Genomic DNA, 16269 nt, shown 5'->3' with positions numbered 1-16269 from the left:
GCCTCCTCGCACCGCCCCCAGCACCGCCCCGGATCCGCCTCCTCGCACCGCCCCCAGCACCGCCCCAGCACTGCCTCCTCGCACCGCCCCCAGCACCGCCCCAGATCCGCCTCCTCGCACCGCCCCAGATCCACCTCCTCGCACCGCCCCCAGCACCGCCCCAGCTCTGCCTCCTCGCACCGCCCCCAACACCGCCCCAGCTCCGCCCCTTCTCACCGCCCCAGCTCCACCTCCTCGCACCGCCCCCAGCACCGCCCCGGGGCCGCCCCCTCGCTCAGCCCTCCGGCGGGGCCGAGAGTGGGCGGGACGAGAAACGCAGGTCCTTGGAGGCTGAACCAGGAGTCCGCGCCTGGCGCCGGGCCAATGACAGCCCTTGAGCTCGGCGCCGCTTCGGGCCGGAACTTCCTGCGTTCCAGGCCAGCCTGTCCTAGCTCGGGCCGGGTGTGCGCGCCGGCGTCACTCGTGGCTTTTCCGGAGCCGGGGGCCGGGACCCTGCTCCGTGCCGCGCCCCAGAGACGCGGGTCCGCCCGGTCCGGCTGTGCCCCGCGTCCCGCGCGCCTGCACTAGCCGGGAGCCCGAGGGCCCGCCGCACCTGGGGCCAGGCGAGGGAGGGGGGCACTGGGGGCCCACTCGTCTCTGGCGGCTGCTCTGCGAGACCGGGTCCCGATGGCGGCGGCTGCGGCGCTCAGGGACCCGGCGCAGGTGAGTGCCCAGGTGTATGCCGCGACCCCTACGTTCGCGTGCCCCGCACCTGGACCGCGGAGGTGGGCCTTGTCTGTCTTCTGTCGTCTCCCACCTCTCTCCGGGTTTTCAGTCTGGGAGCGCTGGAGGGGAGCCACGCCCGGTCCGGGGTGCTGAATCCAGGCCGGCGATTATACAGAGCGCTTCCCATTTCCGAAATCTTAGGACGCGAGGAAGGGTTTCCTAGGCACGGGAATCGGCGTGCACAAATGCCTGGAGGTGAGATTGACCTGAGTGTTCCGGAGAGCAGCTGGGAGACAGTGAGCCCCGGAATGGCGGGCTGAGGAGCTTGATGTCTATTCTGACTGTGTTGGGAGCCATAGATGGGTTAGAGTAAAAGAGGAAACACCTGACTCGGGTCTTGACAGGCTCCCTGTGGATGCAGAGTGGAAAATTGACTTGGGGTAAGGGTGGAGGCAGGAAGACCAAGGAGTCCGCTATTGCAGTAGTTCGGATGAGTAGTGCAGGTGGCTGGAGGTAGAAATGATTGGCTTCTAGATCCGCCTTTTAAGTCAGGCTGACCAGATTTTCTGATGTGGAAGGTGAGAAGGAAAAGGGGTGGTTTTTGGCTTCAGCAGCTGGAAGGATGGATTGCCATCAACTGAGATGGGGAGGTTGAGTGTAGAAGGAATATTCAATATAAAAGTAGAAGTGAGGCTTTGGCCCTTTTGAGCTCTGATGTTCTAGAGACGCCTGAATGGAGTTGAGTGGGCAGGTAGACACCAATTTTGGTGTTTTGGTGAGGTATAGTTAAGGTTATGAGAGACCGAATACACAAGAGGACAAAGGCTAGACCATCCATAAAAATAGAATTCTGACCCACAACCTGCAGGGACCTGCCCAGGAAACCAACCTCTTTATCTACAATAAACAACCCAGGAAGCAGCCTGCTTAAATTAGAGTTCAGGAAGCCAGATTGCTATCTCTAGTGACAATCCAGGAACAATAGCTTCTGTAACAACTGCCCCCAAATGACCAGGGCTTGATTAATAACTGACAGCTTCTGTAATTTTTGTTCCCGCTTCCACCTTGGGACCAAGGAGAGAAAGCCAAATATGCACCCCTAACCCATCACATAGGACGCCCCATTTCTAGTTAGCCTGCCTGCCGCTTCCCTGTGCCCACAGCCCCCAGTCAGGGCACATCTGAAGCCTTCCCGTTTCCTCTATAAAGCTTTCCCACGCCTCTGCCTGCCTTGGAGGTGGCCAAACATAAGTGATGGTAGCGCTCTCCCTTGCTATAGCAAGCTCGGTATAAATACCCTTGCTTGGGGCGCCTGGGTGGCGCAGTCGGTTAAACGTCCAACTTCAGCTCAGGTCACGATCTCGCGGTCCGTGAGTTCGAGCCCCGCGTCGGGCTCTGGGCTGATGGCTCAGAGCCTGGAGCCTGTTTCCGATTCTGTGTCTTCCTCTCTCTCTGCCCCTCCCCCGTTCATGCTCTGTCTCTCTCTGTCTCAAAAATAAATAAACATTAAAAAAAAGATTGGTTAAATACCTTTGCTTTTCTTATTTGGTTGCTCTTTGTTTATTTCCACAGTTAAAATATCTAAAATGTGGCATCTGGTATGTAGGCGAGGGTGTGGTTGTGTGTCCAGTTCAGGAGGGTGAACTTTCAGGTCAGGGTGGCAGTGACACTAGAGGGAAAGAGGAAGGTGGGGCCTGAGAACTGAGAACAGGGGACTATGATTGGCTTGTTTGGCATTATAAAGACAGACATGGGGGCACCTGGGTGGCTCAGTCAGTTGAGCATCCAACTTCAGCTCAGGTCATGCTCTTGTGATTCGTGAGTTCAAGCCCCACAGGGGTTTGCTTCTGTCAGCCTGTCGGCACAGAGCCTGCTTGGGATCCTCTGTCCCCCTCTCTCTGCCCCTCCCCCACTTGCGCTCTCCCCAAAATAAATATTTTTTTAAAAAGACAAACATGAAGAGTAGCGCTCCTGGTGGTGGGGGACAGCTGGTGGGCTGTGTAAGGAGGGAGGAGTCTGGCAGGTGGTGTGGATTTGGGTGGGATGGGGAGGCTCTGTAGTAATGGAGCTGTTGTTACACTGAGCCCTGGGCTGTGCTTATTCACCCCTTTGCGTTCCCAGCAGGCCTTTGTAGTGACCCTTGATGGGGCCTCGAGGTTTTCAGTTGGGCTGGGGAATTAGCTCAGGGGCAAGTGGGGTCAGCTGGGAGAGCCACTAGACCCTGAGTGGGTGAGAACCAGAGTCACAGAGTGTGACTGATGAAGGGACAGGATGTGCCACACCGAAGTGGAGGAGGCCCAAGGGTATCTGATGTCTGTGTGGTTCTGCATGGCTTAGATTGAAGCCAGAAAAGGGCCGGGCGGGGAGACCTTTTGGTCTGTGTTGCCCTTGGCAGTGGGAGCCACCCAAGGGTCTGGGTTGTATTTGCTAAGAATTTCTGGATGCCATGTGCAGAGTGACATGTGAGGGTCCTTGGAGGTGGCTATGATGTGGGCTTGGATGGGGGAGGGTACAGTGACAATAGGGATACAAGGTGCAGTCCAGGACGTGTTATGTGTATAGGAGTGTGAGGGGCACCTGGGTGGCTCAGTCAGTTAAGCGTCTGACTTCGGCTCAGGTCATGATCTCACAGTTTGTGGGTTCAAGCCCCACGTCAGGCTCTGTGCTGACAGCTCAGAGCCTGGAGCCTGCTTTGGATTCTGGATTCTGTGTCCCTCTCTCTCTCCCCCTTTCCCGCTCACACCGTCTCTCTCCCTCTCTCTCCCTCCCTCTCCCTCCCTCTCCCTCCCTCTCCCTCCCTCTCCCTCCCCTCTCCCTCCCTCTCCCTCCCTCTCCCTCCCTCTCCCTCCCTCTCCCTCCCTCTCCCTCCCTCTCCCTCCCTCCCTCCCCTCCCCCCTCCCCCCCTCCCCCCCTCTCCCCCTCTCCCCCTCTCCCCCTCTCCCCCTCTCCCCTCTCCCTCTCTCCCTCTCCCTCTCCCTCTCTCTCCCTCTCTCTCCCTCTCTCCCTCTCTCTCAAAAATAAATGGACATTAAAAAAAATTAAAAAAAAAAAAAAAGGAGTGAGTGTGAGCCGTTGGCCCCAGGGGCCTGGTACTGGGGATTAAGGGAGAAGACTGAGTCCATGTTTGTATGTGGAAAGCCTGAAGTTGGTGGCATGGGAGGGGGCCCACAGAAGAGGGTGGGGCCCTGCACTTCAGGCCCAGAGCTTAGCTGGTGTCTCGCTGCTCATCTGCCTGTGGGGGGACTGACGCGGGTCAGGTGAGGCATGAGAAAAGAGCTGACATCCGTGGAACCAGGGCCTGGGATCTCCTCTGAGTTGGGGAGGTGGGGGAGCAGGGGACAGACAGGGAGTCCTGAGGAGAGAAGCTGATCATGGAATGGACTGTCCCCATCACGGCAGGGCTGTGTGACCTTTGAGGACGTGACCATTTACTTCTCCCAGGAGGAGTGGGGGCTCCTTGATGAGGCTCAGAGACTCCTGTACTGCGACGTGATGCTGGAGAACTTTGCACTTATAGCCTCGTTGGGTAAGGCCTTCGCACCCACCCGGTGTCCCAGGCTCATTTCCGCCTGTCCCCTTTTCCTTCCCGTGGCCAAACCATGGGCAATGCTTCCTTCCCCACTCTCCCGGGATACGTGCTGCAATTTTCAGGGCTAAGCTGTGTGCAGGGTTCTCCTCCCCCCCCCCCCCCACTCCCTGAGCAGCCCCAATACCTGCTGCCCCAAAACCTTGTGGGGAAGGGGCTGGAATGAGGAATCTTGTAGGCAGCCCAGTGGATCCCGGCCAGCTTGGTCAGTGTCCACCTGGGTGACCATTTCCTTCGGCTGACGTTTCCTAAGGCCCGACTGCTAGGAATTCTAGGCCCTGCTGTGACCACTGGGATTTTCCGGCCATACCTCCCCAGTGTGTTCTTTTTTGTAATATTTCACTTTCGTTCCTGTGGTCTGTCAGCAGGTGGTTCACCTGGCCAAGTGCTGGCCACTCACCTGCCCCGTCTTTCCCGTAGGACTTACGTCTTTCAGGTCTCACATAGTTGCCCGGCTGGAGATGGGAGCAGAGCCATGGGTGCCTGACAGAGTGGACATGACTTCCGCCATGGCAAGAGGGGCATACAGTGGGCCCGGCTCTGGTGAGTCGGGGATGGGAGAGCGTGTGACGTCAGTGCTGTCTGCAAATCATAACTGCAGTCTTTCTCGCGTTCATCATTGTTTGGGTGCCAAAGCCAACGGGCACGTCTCTCTTCGGCCTTTCGTTTCCCATTCTTGACGCATCGCCCCCCTGTCATTTTCTGCTGACTTGGGACCCCTGGCTGGGCCCCACCTGTCTGGCCTTCCCATCTCACTCTTGCCACAGCTCCCTCTGTGACAGTCTCCCGCATGGACCTACACTCCTTGTGTCATGATATGTGTATATTCCCTTCAGTAGTCCTTAAACACCAGCTACTTACTTGCAGTCAGATTTTCCTGGGCCTGGACACACCTTCTGCACAGGGCTCGTGTGTCACCAACAGCCAAGGCCCTGCCGAAAAGCCTTTATGGAGGAGTTGGAGGGGCGCCTGGGTGACTCAGTCGGTTGAGCATCCGACTTTGGCTCAGGCCATGATCTCCCAGTTTGTGAGTTCGAGCTCCACATTGGGCTCCGTGCTGACAGCTCAGAGCCTGGAGCCTGCTTCGGAATCTGTGTCTCCCTCTCTCTCTGCCCCTCCCCTGCTTGCACTCTCTCAAAAATAAATAAACATTAAAAAAAAACTTTAGAGGAGTTGGAGACCCCACCTTTAGGCTCAATACGTGTGCCCCATCATTGTGTCCTTCGTCCTGGTAAGACCCCCCTGTTTTGTGACCTTGCCAGACACAGTACTGTCGAACAGAACCTTCCTCACCCTGACCTCAGGTTTCTTATCTTGCCAGCAATCCTGTGGACTCATTCCTGGGTCAGGCATGCGTTTGTCACGGGGCCGTTTCCTTCCAGCAGAGTTCTTGTTAACTTCACCAGCATTTCTCTGCTTTCAGATTTTTGCTCTGGAACAGAGGGTGAGCATAGTGCGTCTGTGGAAGGAGTGCCACGTGACCGGAATCTCAAGGCAGCTCCGTCTGGCCAGAAGGACTACTCCTGCGACATGTGTGGCCTACACTTGAAAGACATTTTGGCCCTGGCTGAACACCGGGCAGCACATCCCAGGCAGAAGCCGTATGTGTGCCAGGCATATGGGAGAGAGTTCAAGTCCAGTGCGTACCATAACCAGCATCAGATGCAGCAGGGTGTAGACAAGCCTATCAGAAGGGATGAGGACAGGGCCTCCCTCATGAAGAGCTGCAGAGATGATGCATCAAAGAAACCTTTCACAGTCAGGGAGGGTGGGAAGGACTTTGCGGATGGGAAGGCCGGATCCGGCTTCCTGCCGCATCAGGTCCCTCACAGAGTGGAGGAGCCACCCTGGGACACTGGTGTCGGGGATCGTCACACCGTCCAAAGCCATAACAAGTGCAGCGAGTCTGGGAACACTTTCAGTGACAAACGCGCACTCGTTCAGCACCAGAGAACCCACGCTGGAGAAAGGCCTTATGAGTGCAACAAATGTGGGATATTCTTTAGCCATGCCTCCGGCCTCCTTCAACACCAGAGAGACCACAACAGAGGAAAGCCTTACGAGTGCCGGGAATGTGGGAAGTTCTTCAGCCAACACTCCAGTCTCGTTAAACATCAGAGAGTTCACACCGGGGAAAGCCCGCACGTGTGCAGCGAATGTGGGAAGTTCTTCAGCCGGAACTCCAACCTCATTCAACATAAGAGAGTTCACACTGGAGAGAAGCCTTATGAGTGCAGCGAATGCGGGAAATTCTTCAGCCAGCGCTCGAACCTCATTCATCATAAGAGGGTTCATACTGGCAGAAGCGCTCACGAGTGCAGCGAGTGTGGGAAATCTTTCAACTGCAACTCCAGTCTCATCAAACATTGGAGGGTTCACACTGGAGAAAGACCTTACAAGTGCAACGAATGCGGGAAATTCTTCAGCCACATCGCCAGTCTTATCCAACATCAGATAGTCCACACTGGCGAACGGCCTTACGGGTGCAGCGAATGTGGGAAAGCCTTCAGCCGGAGCTCTGACCTCATGAAGCATCAGAGAGTCCACACTGGGGAACGGCCTTATGAGTGCATCGAATGTGGGAAATTGTTTAGCCAGAGCTCCAGCCTCAATAGCCATCGGAGACTTCACACTGGCGAGCGGCCTTATCAGTGCCCCGAATGTGGGAAATTCTTTAACCAGAGCTCCAGCCTCAATAACCATCGGAGACTTCACACCGGCGAGCGGCCTTATGAGTGCCTCGAATGTGGGAAAACCTTCAGGCAAAGGTCTAATCTGAGGCAGCACCAGAAGGTTCACAAACCAGACAGGCCATATAAGTGCAGTGAATGTGGAAAAGCCTTCAGCCAGAGGCCTACCCTCGTCCGGCATCAGAAAATTCACATCAGAGAAAGGAGTGCAGAGAATGTGCTTCCTCCTCCAGCACAACCGTGCGCACTGGAGATAAGCTCTGAGGGCAGACTTTATGAGGGGGCCATCAGCCAGAGGTTGAACCTTGTTCGTCCCAATGTCCACACTGGGAAGATTCCCTATGAATGCTAGTTATGTTGAAAGCTTTCTGGAACAAAGTTGCATTTTTCTCGCCACGGACTTTACCAGACCTTTGTCACTGCGAGTGTTTGTGGTAGGAGCCCTTTCAGCATTCCCAAGGACAGCAGGTCTCCAAGAGTGTGTCTCAGCCAGTCCCTGTGTTCAGACCTCTTCTTGTTTCAAGAGGGAATCCTGTGGAGCCTGAGGCCAAAGGAAGATGTCATTCCCTCCCTCTGTGACCAGTGTAGCTGTGGACACGACCCATCTTTGACCATGAAGACCTGAGCTGGATTCTGCTGGCAGCTTGCAGAAAAGGTTTCCCTTTCGTCAAGGATGGTTGATCTCCTGTGATGCTCGTGATGGATTTATCCAGACTCCACATTACCTATCCCAGCAACTACCTAGTTCACATCGCCTTATTGTAAAGCCACCTTTAGTATGTTTTGATCCTTGTGAAGTGGGTTGAGGACACAGTTGAGGTCTCCCAAACTAAAAGGGTCTCCAAACATTGCCTCAGAGGGGACGTTGCCACAGGATGGTGGAGAACACCTCTCGCTCCAGATTTGGCCTCCTTTGTGAGTTGCTATACAAGGCCTCCTGGGGAAGATTGTAGGACTCTGTGGGACTAATGTGATCCGAACGGCATGAATTTTTGTGAACCAGAGATTACCCTGAGGACGGGGCAGTTGTGACAACCTCCACTGCATCTGGGAGCTGCATGAATAGGGCCCCATGTTTCCAGGGGATGCCTCACTTTCCCTAGCACTGTTAAGCAGGCACCATTTACCTGGCACCTGTCAAGGAGCCATACGCCTTGAAGTCTAGCATCTGGTATACTGGTGTCCTAACTAAGCCTTACTGGGCCCAGTTGAGAGCATAATTTGTATGGAAGCACTTGGGGTGACAACGGAGTAGGTGAGGCTGCAGCAAACTAGAGGGAATGTGCCTATTCTAAAAGTGCATCCACAGGTGTCTCCTTGAATGTGACTGTGCAGGATTCAGGCTTTGCAGAAATTCTCAGGACCTCCAGACCTCTGTCCTATGACTTAGGCCACTGGCAGAGCAAAACTCTAAAGGTTTTGTGGCCACTAAGGCTCTCTGCACCATTCATGCCACAGCCATTGCTGCCTTGGCAGGAAAATGGAGGCTGAGCGAAGGTAGGTCTTGTATTCCAGGGATGTAGCATTTGTGACATAGCCAGCCATTTTTGCCGCCAAGGCATGAGAGAGCGAGAATAGAGTCAACATAGGGTTACCAAACCTAATTTCCTAAAATGAATGTGCAACAATTTCCTTAAATGCTTTAATGAGATAGGATTGTCATGCAACAGTTGTACATATTTGATGTGCACAATTTCATAAGTTTTTCAGTACGTGTTACGCTCAGGGAACCAACACCATCATGATAACGAACGTATCCATCACCCGCAAAGCTACCTCGTGCCTTTTACCGGCCCTCCTTGCCTTCCCAGAAAACCATAAATTTACCTTTTCTTTTTTTCACCATAGATTTGTTGGCCTTCTTAGAATTTTATACAACTGGAGTTATTAAGTACTTATACCCTATATTTGGTCTGTTTTCCTTGACGGCGTAATTTTCTTGAGAATTATCCATGCTGTGTGTAGGAATAGTTCATTCCTTTTGCCACCGAGTAGTGTTCTATTGAGTGAATCCATCATAATTTTTCATGCTTTATTTTTTTAATTAAAAAATATCTGGTAAAATACACTTAACAAAATTTGCCATGGTAACTATCTCTAAGTGCACAGTTCAGGGGTATTAAGAACATTCATATTGTGCAGCCATCACCACCATGCACATCCCGAGCCCTTTTCATCTTGTAAAACAAAGCCTGTACCCGTTAAACAATAACTCCAATGTCCCCCCTCCGCTGAGCCCCTGGAAACTTCCATTCTACTTTCTGTCTCTGTGAATTTGACTACTCCAGATACCTCGTATGAGTGAAGTCATACAGTATTTGTCTATTTGTGACTGGTTTATTTCACTTAGCATAATGTCCTCAAGGTTCATCCATGTTTTATAGCATGTGTCAGAATTTCCTTTTTTTTTTTTTAAGGCTGAATAATATGCCGTTGAATTTCTATGTCATATTTTGCTTATTCATTAATCTTTCAATGGATATTTGGTTTACTTCCACCTTTTGGCTATTGTGAATCATGCAGCTATGAACATGGGTGTACAAATATCTCTTTGAGACCTTTCTTTCTGTTCTTTTGGATATATACCTGTTAGTGGAATTACTGGATCATATGGTAATTATATGTTTAAGTTTTTGAAGAGCCTGCATACTGTTTTTCACAGTTGCTCTATCATTTTACATTCCTACCAACCGTATGCACGGGTTCTAATTTTTCTACATCCTCACCAACACCTGTTTTTTCTGAAAAAAAAAAACATTTTTAAATATTTGAGTAGCATCTATCCTGCTAGATATGAAGTGGTTTCGTGTTTTTATCATGAAAGGGTGTTGGATTTTGTCAAATTCTTTTTTGTATCAATTGAGAGGGTCATATATTCTTTGTTCTGTTAACGTGGTGCATTACACTGATTGATTTTCATATGTCGCACTATCCTTGCATTCCAGGAATAAACCCCACTCCAACATGGTGTATAATCCTTTCAGTATGCTGCTAAACTCTGTTTGCTAGTATTTTGTTAAAGATATTTACATCAGTGTTCATAAGGGATACTGGTCTGTACATTTCTTATAGTATCATTTTCTGGCTTTGGCATCAGGACAACTAAGTTAGGAATTGTTCTCTCCAAGTTTTTGCAATATTCTTAACAAAGATCACTGCTACTTCTTTAATGTGTAAAATTCACCAATAAAGTCATTGGGTCCAGAGGTTTGTTTGTTGTGGGGAGGTTTTTAGTTGCGTATACATTATACTCACTACTTACACGTTTATTGAGATATTCTCTTCATGATTCAGTCTCAATAGGTTTTGTGTTTTTAGGGAGTAGTCTATTTCATCTCGGTTCCATTTTTGTGTGTGTGCACACTTGTTCTTGGTACTCTTGTAATCCTTTTTATTTCTGTAGAATTGGTAGTAATGTCCCCACTTTTATTTCTGATTTTAGTAATTTGAGTCATCTCTCTTTTTTAGTCACTCTAACTAAGGGTTTGTCAATTTTGTTAATCTTTTTAAAGAACCTTCTTCTGGTTTATTGTATTTCTCTTCTCTTTAATCTCTAACCTTTATTATTTCTTTTGTCTAGCTCTTGGTTTAGTTTGTTCTTTTTCAAGTTCTTTAAGTTGTAAAGTTGTTGATTTGAGATCTTTCTTTTTTTAATGTAAGCTTCCTCCTTCATACTGCTTTTGCTGCATTTCATGAATTTTGGTGTGTTGTGTTTTTGTTTTCTTTCATCTCCAAGTATTTTCTAATATTCCTTGTGATTTCTCCTTTGTTCCATTGATTAAATATGGGTTAATTTCCACAAATTTGTGAATTTTCTAGTTTGCCTTTTATCAATTTCTAACTTCGTCCTATTGAGTTTGGACAAAATACTTTGCATAATATCTACCTTTTAAAATCTATTAAGCCTTAATTTGTGGCCTAACATGGTCTATCATAGAAATATCCCATGTGCACTTGAGAACAGTGTGTTTTCTATTGTTGGTTAGAATATTATGTAAATTTCCACTAGTCTGATTGGTTTATGTGTTGTTCAAGACCTTTATTTCCTTACTGACTTTTTGTTTATTATTGAGAATGGTCTCCAACTATTGTAAAGCTGTCCACTTCTTCCTATCAATTTTTGCCTTTTATGTTTTCTTGGTCTGTTATTAGTTTCATAAATGTTTATAATTGTATATCCCTTCTTACTGGACATTTTATTACAATATAAAAATGTCCAAATTTGTCTCATAACTTTTTAAAATTTAAAGTCTGTTTTGTCTGATATTAATATAGCCACCCTTACTGTAATTGCTTATTATCTATCTATATGGAATATGTTTTTCCATCCTTTCACTTTCAACCTACTTTTGTCTTTGGCTATAAAGTTAGTCTCTGTGGACAACATATAGTTGGATCTTTTTTTTTTTAATTATTTTTTAATGTTTACTTTTGAGAGAGAGAGGCAGAGTGGGGAGGGGCAGAGAGAGAAGGGGACAGAGGATCTGAAGTGGGCTCTGTACTGACAGCAGAGGGCCTGGTGTGGGGCTTGAACTCACAAACTGTGAGATCACGACCTGAGCTGAAGTCTGACGCTTAACTGACTGACTGAGTCACCCGGGGACCCTAGTTGGGTCATTTTTAAACATCCATTCTGTCAGTTTCTGTATTTTGATTGGAGAGTTTAATCCACTTACATTTAAAGTAATTACTGATCAGGAAGGACTTCTGTCATTTTGCTATTTGTTTTCTATATGGCTTTTGGGTCCCCATTTCCTATAGTACTGTCTTTTGTTTTTGATTGTTTTAATGTAAAATGTTTTAACGCCCTTCTCATTTCCTTTTGTGTGTATTCTATAGCTATTTTCTTTGTGGCTACCCTGGAGATTATGTTGAACATCCTAAAACTGTAACACTCTAATTTGAATTTATAGTAGCCTAATTTCCATACCATACGAAAACTCCGCTCCTATGAAGTTCCACCTCCAACCCTTTCAGTTATTGATGTCACAGAATTACATCTTTATACATTTTAGGTCCAAAATATGTGCTAATAATTGTTTTTTAAAACTGCATTATCTTTTTTAATCGTGGAAATCAACGAAGTTATAAACCAAAGTTACAATAATAGTGGTTTTAAAAATCGCACTTGCATTTACCTTTACAGGTGATCTTTATTCCTTCACACGGCTTAGAGTTAGTCTAGTGTCCTTTGACTTCAAATGGAAGGACTCCCTTTAGCACTTCTTGCTAGGCAGGTCCAGTGATTGTAAACTTCCTCGGATTTCGTTTATCTGAGAATTAATTTCCCCCTTACTTTTGAAAGACAATTTTGCCAGATACATGATTCTTGGTTACCATCTTTCTTTCCTTTCAGCACTTTGAACATACCAGCCCACTGTTTTCTGGCTTCTAAGGGATTTTTTTTAAGTTTGTATTTATTGTGAGAGAGAGAGAGAGAGAGAGCTAGTGGGGGAGGGGCAGAGAGAGAGGGAGAGAGAGAATCCCAAGCAAGCTCTGCACGGACAATGCAAGCCCGATGCAGGCTTGAACTCACGACCCTGGGATCATGACCAGAGTCAAAACCAAGAGTCGGACACTTAACCAACTGAGCCATCCAGGCGACCCTCTGGCTTCTAAAGGATCTGATGAAGAATCTGCGGACAATCTTACTGAGGATCCCTTGTGTTGGCAGGTCACCTCCCTTGTTCCTGTCAAATTTCTCTGTCTTTTGACAGATTGTAGTTTGTCTTGATTTGGGTCTCTTTGAATTCATCCTTTATGGAGTTCATTGAGCTTGTTGGGTGCTTATATTTATGTATTTCATCAATCCGGGGGAGTTTTCAGCCATTAAATCTTCAGGTTATCTCTCCTTTGTCTCATGTCCTGAGACTCCGACAAAGTGTGTATTGTTCCTCTTGAAGGTGTTCCCGAGGTGCCTTATATTCTGTTTACTTTTCTTCACTCCTTTTTCTTTTGATTTTCCTATCTTGAAGTTCACTGATTCTTCCATATTCTCAAATCTGCTTTTGAATCCCTCTAGCAAATTTTTCATTTCAGTTGTGGTAATTTTAGCACTAGAATCTCGTTTTGATTCCTTTTTATGTTTTCTATGTCTTGTGTGATATTTCCATTTTTGTTCATACAGCATTTCCTTGCCTTTCTCCATGTCTTCCTTTAGTTATCTGATCATCTATAAGATAGGGTTTTTTCCTTTTTTTTCAATATATGAAATTTATTGTCAAATTGGTTTCCATACAACACCCAGTGCTCATCCCAAAAGATGCCCTCTTCAATACCCATCACCCCCCCCTCCACCCCACATCAACCCTCAGTTTGTTCTCAGTTTTTTTAAGAGTCTCTTATGATTTGGCTCTCTCCCACTCTAACCCCCTTTTTTTTATTCCTTCCCCTCCCCCATGGGTTTCTGTTAAGTTTCTCAGGATCCACATAAGAGTGAAAACATATGGTTATCTTTCTCTGTATGGCTTATTTCACTTAGCCTAACACTCTCCAGTTCCATCCACATTGCTACAAGGGGCCATATTTCATTCTTTCTCATTGCCATGTAGTACTCCATTGTGTATATAAACCACAATTTCTTTATCCATTCATCAGTTGATGGACATTTAGGCTCTTTCCATAATTTGGCTATTGTTGAGGGTGCTGCTATAAACATTGGGGTACATGTGCCCCTATGCACTCCTGTATCTCTTGGATAAATTCCTAGCAGTGCTATTGCTGGGTCATAGGGTAGGTCTATTTTTAATTTCTTGAGGAACCTCCATCCACACGGTTTTCCAGAGTGGCCGCACAAGTTTGCATTCCCACCAACAGCGCAAGAGGGTTCCCATTTCTCCACATCCTCTCCAGCATCTATAGTCTCCTGATTTGTTCATTTTGGCCACTCTGACTGACGTGAGGTGATATCTGAGTGTGGTTTTGATTTGTATTTCCCTGATGAGGAGCAACATTGAGCATCTTTTCATGTGCCTGTTGGCCATCTGGAGGTCTCTTTAGAGAAGTGTCTATTCATGTTTTCTGTCCATTTCTTCACTGGATTATTTGTTTTTTGGGTGTGGAGTTTGGTGAGCTCTTTATAGATTTTGGATACTAGCCCTTTGTCCGATATGTCATTTGCAAATATCTTTTCCCATTCCGTGGGTTGCCTTTTAGTTTTGTTGATTGTTTCCTTTGCTGTGCAGAAGCTTTTTATCTTCATGAGGTCCCAATCGTTCATTTTTGCTTTTAATTCCCTTGCCTTTGGGGATGTGTCAAGAAATTGCTATGGCTGAGGTCAGAGAGGTCTTTTCTTGCTTTCTCCTCTAGGGTTTTGATGGTTTCCTGTCTCACATTCAGGTCCTTTATCCATTTTGAGTTTATTTTTGTGAATGGTGTGAGAAAGTGGTCTAGTTCCAACCTTCTGCATGTTGCTGTCCAGTTCTCCCAGCACCATTTGTTAAAGAGACTGTCTTTTTTCCATTGGATGTTCTTTCCTGCTTTGTCAAAGATTGGTTGGCCATACTTTTGTGGGTCTAGTTCTGGGGTTTCTATTCTATTCCATTGGTCTGTGTGTCTGTTTTTGTGCCAATACCATGCTGTCTTGATGATGACAGCTTTGTAGTAGAGGCTAAAGTCTGGGATTGTGATGCCTCCTGCTTTGGTCTTCTTCTTCAAAATTACTTTGGCTATTCAGGGCCTTTTGTGGTTCCATATGAATTTTAGGATTGCTTGTTCTAGCTTCGAGAAGGATGCTGGTGCAATTTTGATTGGGATTGCATTGAATGTGTAGATAGCTTTGGGTAGTATTGACGTTTTGACAATATTTATTTTTCCAACCCATGAGCACGGAATGTTTTTCCATTTCTTTATCTCTTCTTCAGTTTTCTTTATAAGCTTTCTACAGTTTTCAGCATACAGATCTTTTACATCTTTGGTTAGATTTATCCCTAGGTATTTTATGCTTCTTGGTGCAATTGTGAATGGGATCCTTTTCTTTATTTGTCTTTCTGTTGCTTCATTATTAGTGTATAAGAATGCAGCTGATTTCTGTACATTGATTTTGCATCCTGCAACTTTGCTGGATTCATGTATCAGTTCTAGCAGACTTTTGGTGGAGTCTGTCGGATTTTCCATGTATAATATCATGTCATCTGCAAAAAGTGAAAGCTTAACTTCATCTTTGCCAATTTTGATGCCTTTGATTTCCTTTTGTTGTCTGATTGCTGATGCTAGAACTTCCAGCACTATGTTAAACAACAGCGGTGAGAGTGGACATCCCTGTCGTGTTCCTGATCTCAGGGGGAAAGCTCTCAGTTTTTCCCCATTGAGGATGATGTTAGCTGTGGGCTTTTCATAAATGGCTTTTATGATGTTTAAGTATGTTCCTTCTATCCCGACTTTCTTGAGGGTTTTTATTAAGAAAGGTTGCTGAATTTTGTCAAACGCTTGACAAAACATTTGTCGATTGACAGGATCATATGGTTCTTATCTTTTCTTTTATTAATGTGATGTATCACATTGATTGATTTGCGAATGTTGAACCAGCCCTGCATCCCAGGAATGAATCCCACTTGATCATGGTGAATAATTCTTTTCATATGCTGTTGAATTTGATTTGCTAGTATCTTATTGAGAATTTTTGCATCCATATTCATCAGGGATATTGGCCTGTAGTTCTCTGGGTCTCTATCTGGTTTAGGAATCAAAGTAATACTGGCTTCATAGAATGAGTCTGGAAGTTTTCCTTCCCTTTCTATTTTTTGAAATAGCTTGAGAAGGATAGGTATTATCTCTGCTTTAAATGTCTGGTAGAACTCACCTGGGAAGTCATCTGGTCCTGGACTCTTATTTGTTGGGAGATTTTTGATAACTGACTCAATTTTTTCGCTGCTTATGGGTCTGTTCAAGCTTTCTATTTCCTCCTGATTGAGTATTGGAAGTGTGTGGGTGTTTAGGAATTTGTCCATTTCTTCCAGGTTGTCCAGTTCGTTGGCATATAATTTTTCATTCCCTGATATTCCCTGATAATTGCTTGTATTTCTGAGGGATTGGTTGTAATAATTCCATTTTCATTCATGATTTTATCTATTTGGATCATCTCCCTTTTCTTTTTGAGAAGCCTGGTTAGAGGTTTATCAATTTTGTTCATTTTTTCAAAAAACCAACTCTTGGTTTCATTGATTTGCTCTACAGTTTTTTTACATTCTATATTGTTTATTTCTGCTCTGATCTTTATTATTTCTCTTCTTCTGCTGGGTTTAGGCTGCCTTTGCTGTTCTGCTTCTATTTCCTTTAGGTGTGCTGTTA

General features: G+C 46.7%; 1 protein-coding gene across 2 annotated transcripts; it reads left to right on the top strand.

The window, feature by feature from the left end:
• The first annotated feature begins 268 nt into the window (after positions 1–268).
• Positions 269–8409, top strand: ZNF792 (zinc finger protein 792). Of its 2 annotated transcripts, none has more exons than XM_027044732.2 (4): positions 269–702; positions 4147–4231; positions 4712–4834; positions 5715–8409. In XM_027044732.2, exons 1-4 carry the CDS (start codon positions 667–669, stop codon positions 7331–7333), a joined length of 1863 nt encoding a protein of 620 aa, XP_026900533.1. In that variant the 5' UTR covers positions 269–666; the 3' UTR covers positions 7334–8409. The 2 variants fall into 2 exon arrangements, with proteins under 2 accessions (XP_026900533.1, XP_014927405.2); XM_015071919.3 differs by having other exon boundaries at positions 4105–4231.
• The last annotated feature ends 7860 nt before the right edge of the window (positions 8410–16269 follow it).

Source organism: Acinonyx jubatus, chromosome E2, assembly GCF_027475565.1.
Source record: "Acinonyx jubatus isolate Ajub_Pintada_27869175 chromosome E2, VMU_Ajub_asm_v1.0, whole genome shotgun sequence".
Lineage (NCBI taxonomy): Eukaryota > Metazoa > Chordata > Mammalia > Carnivora > Felidae > Acinonyx > Acinonyx jubatus.
The sequence above is the reverse complement of the archived record's forward strand: the minus strand, read 5'-3'. Positions and strand labels throughout refer to the sequence as shown.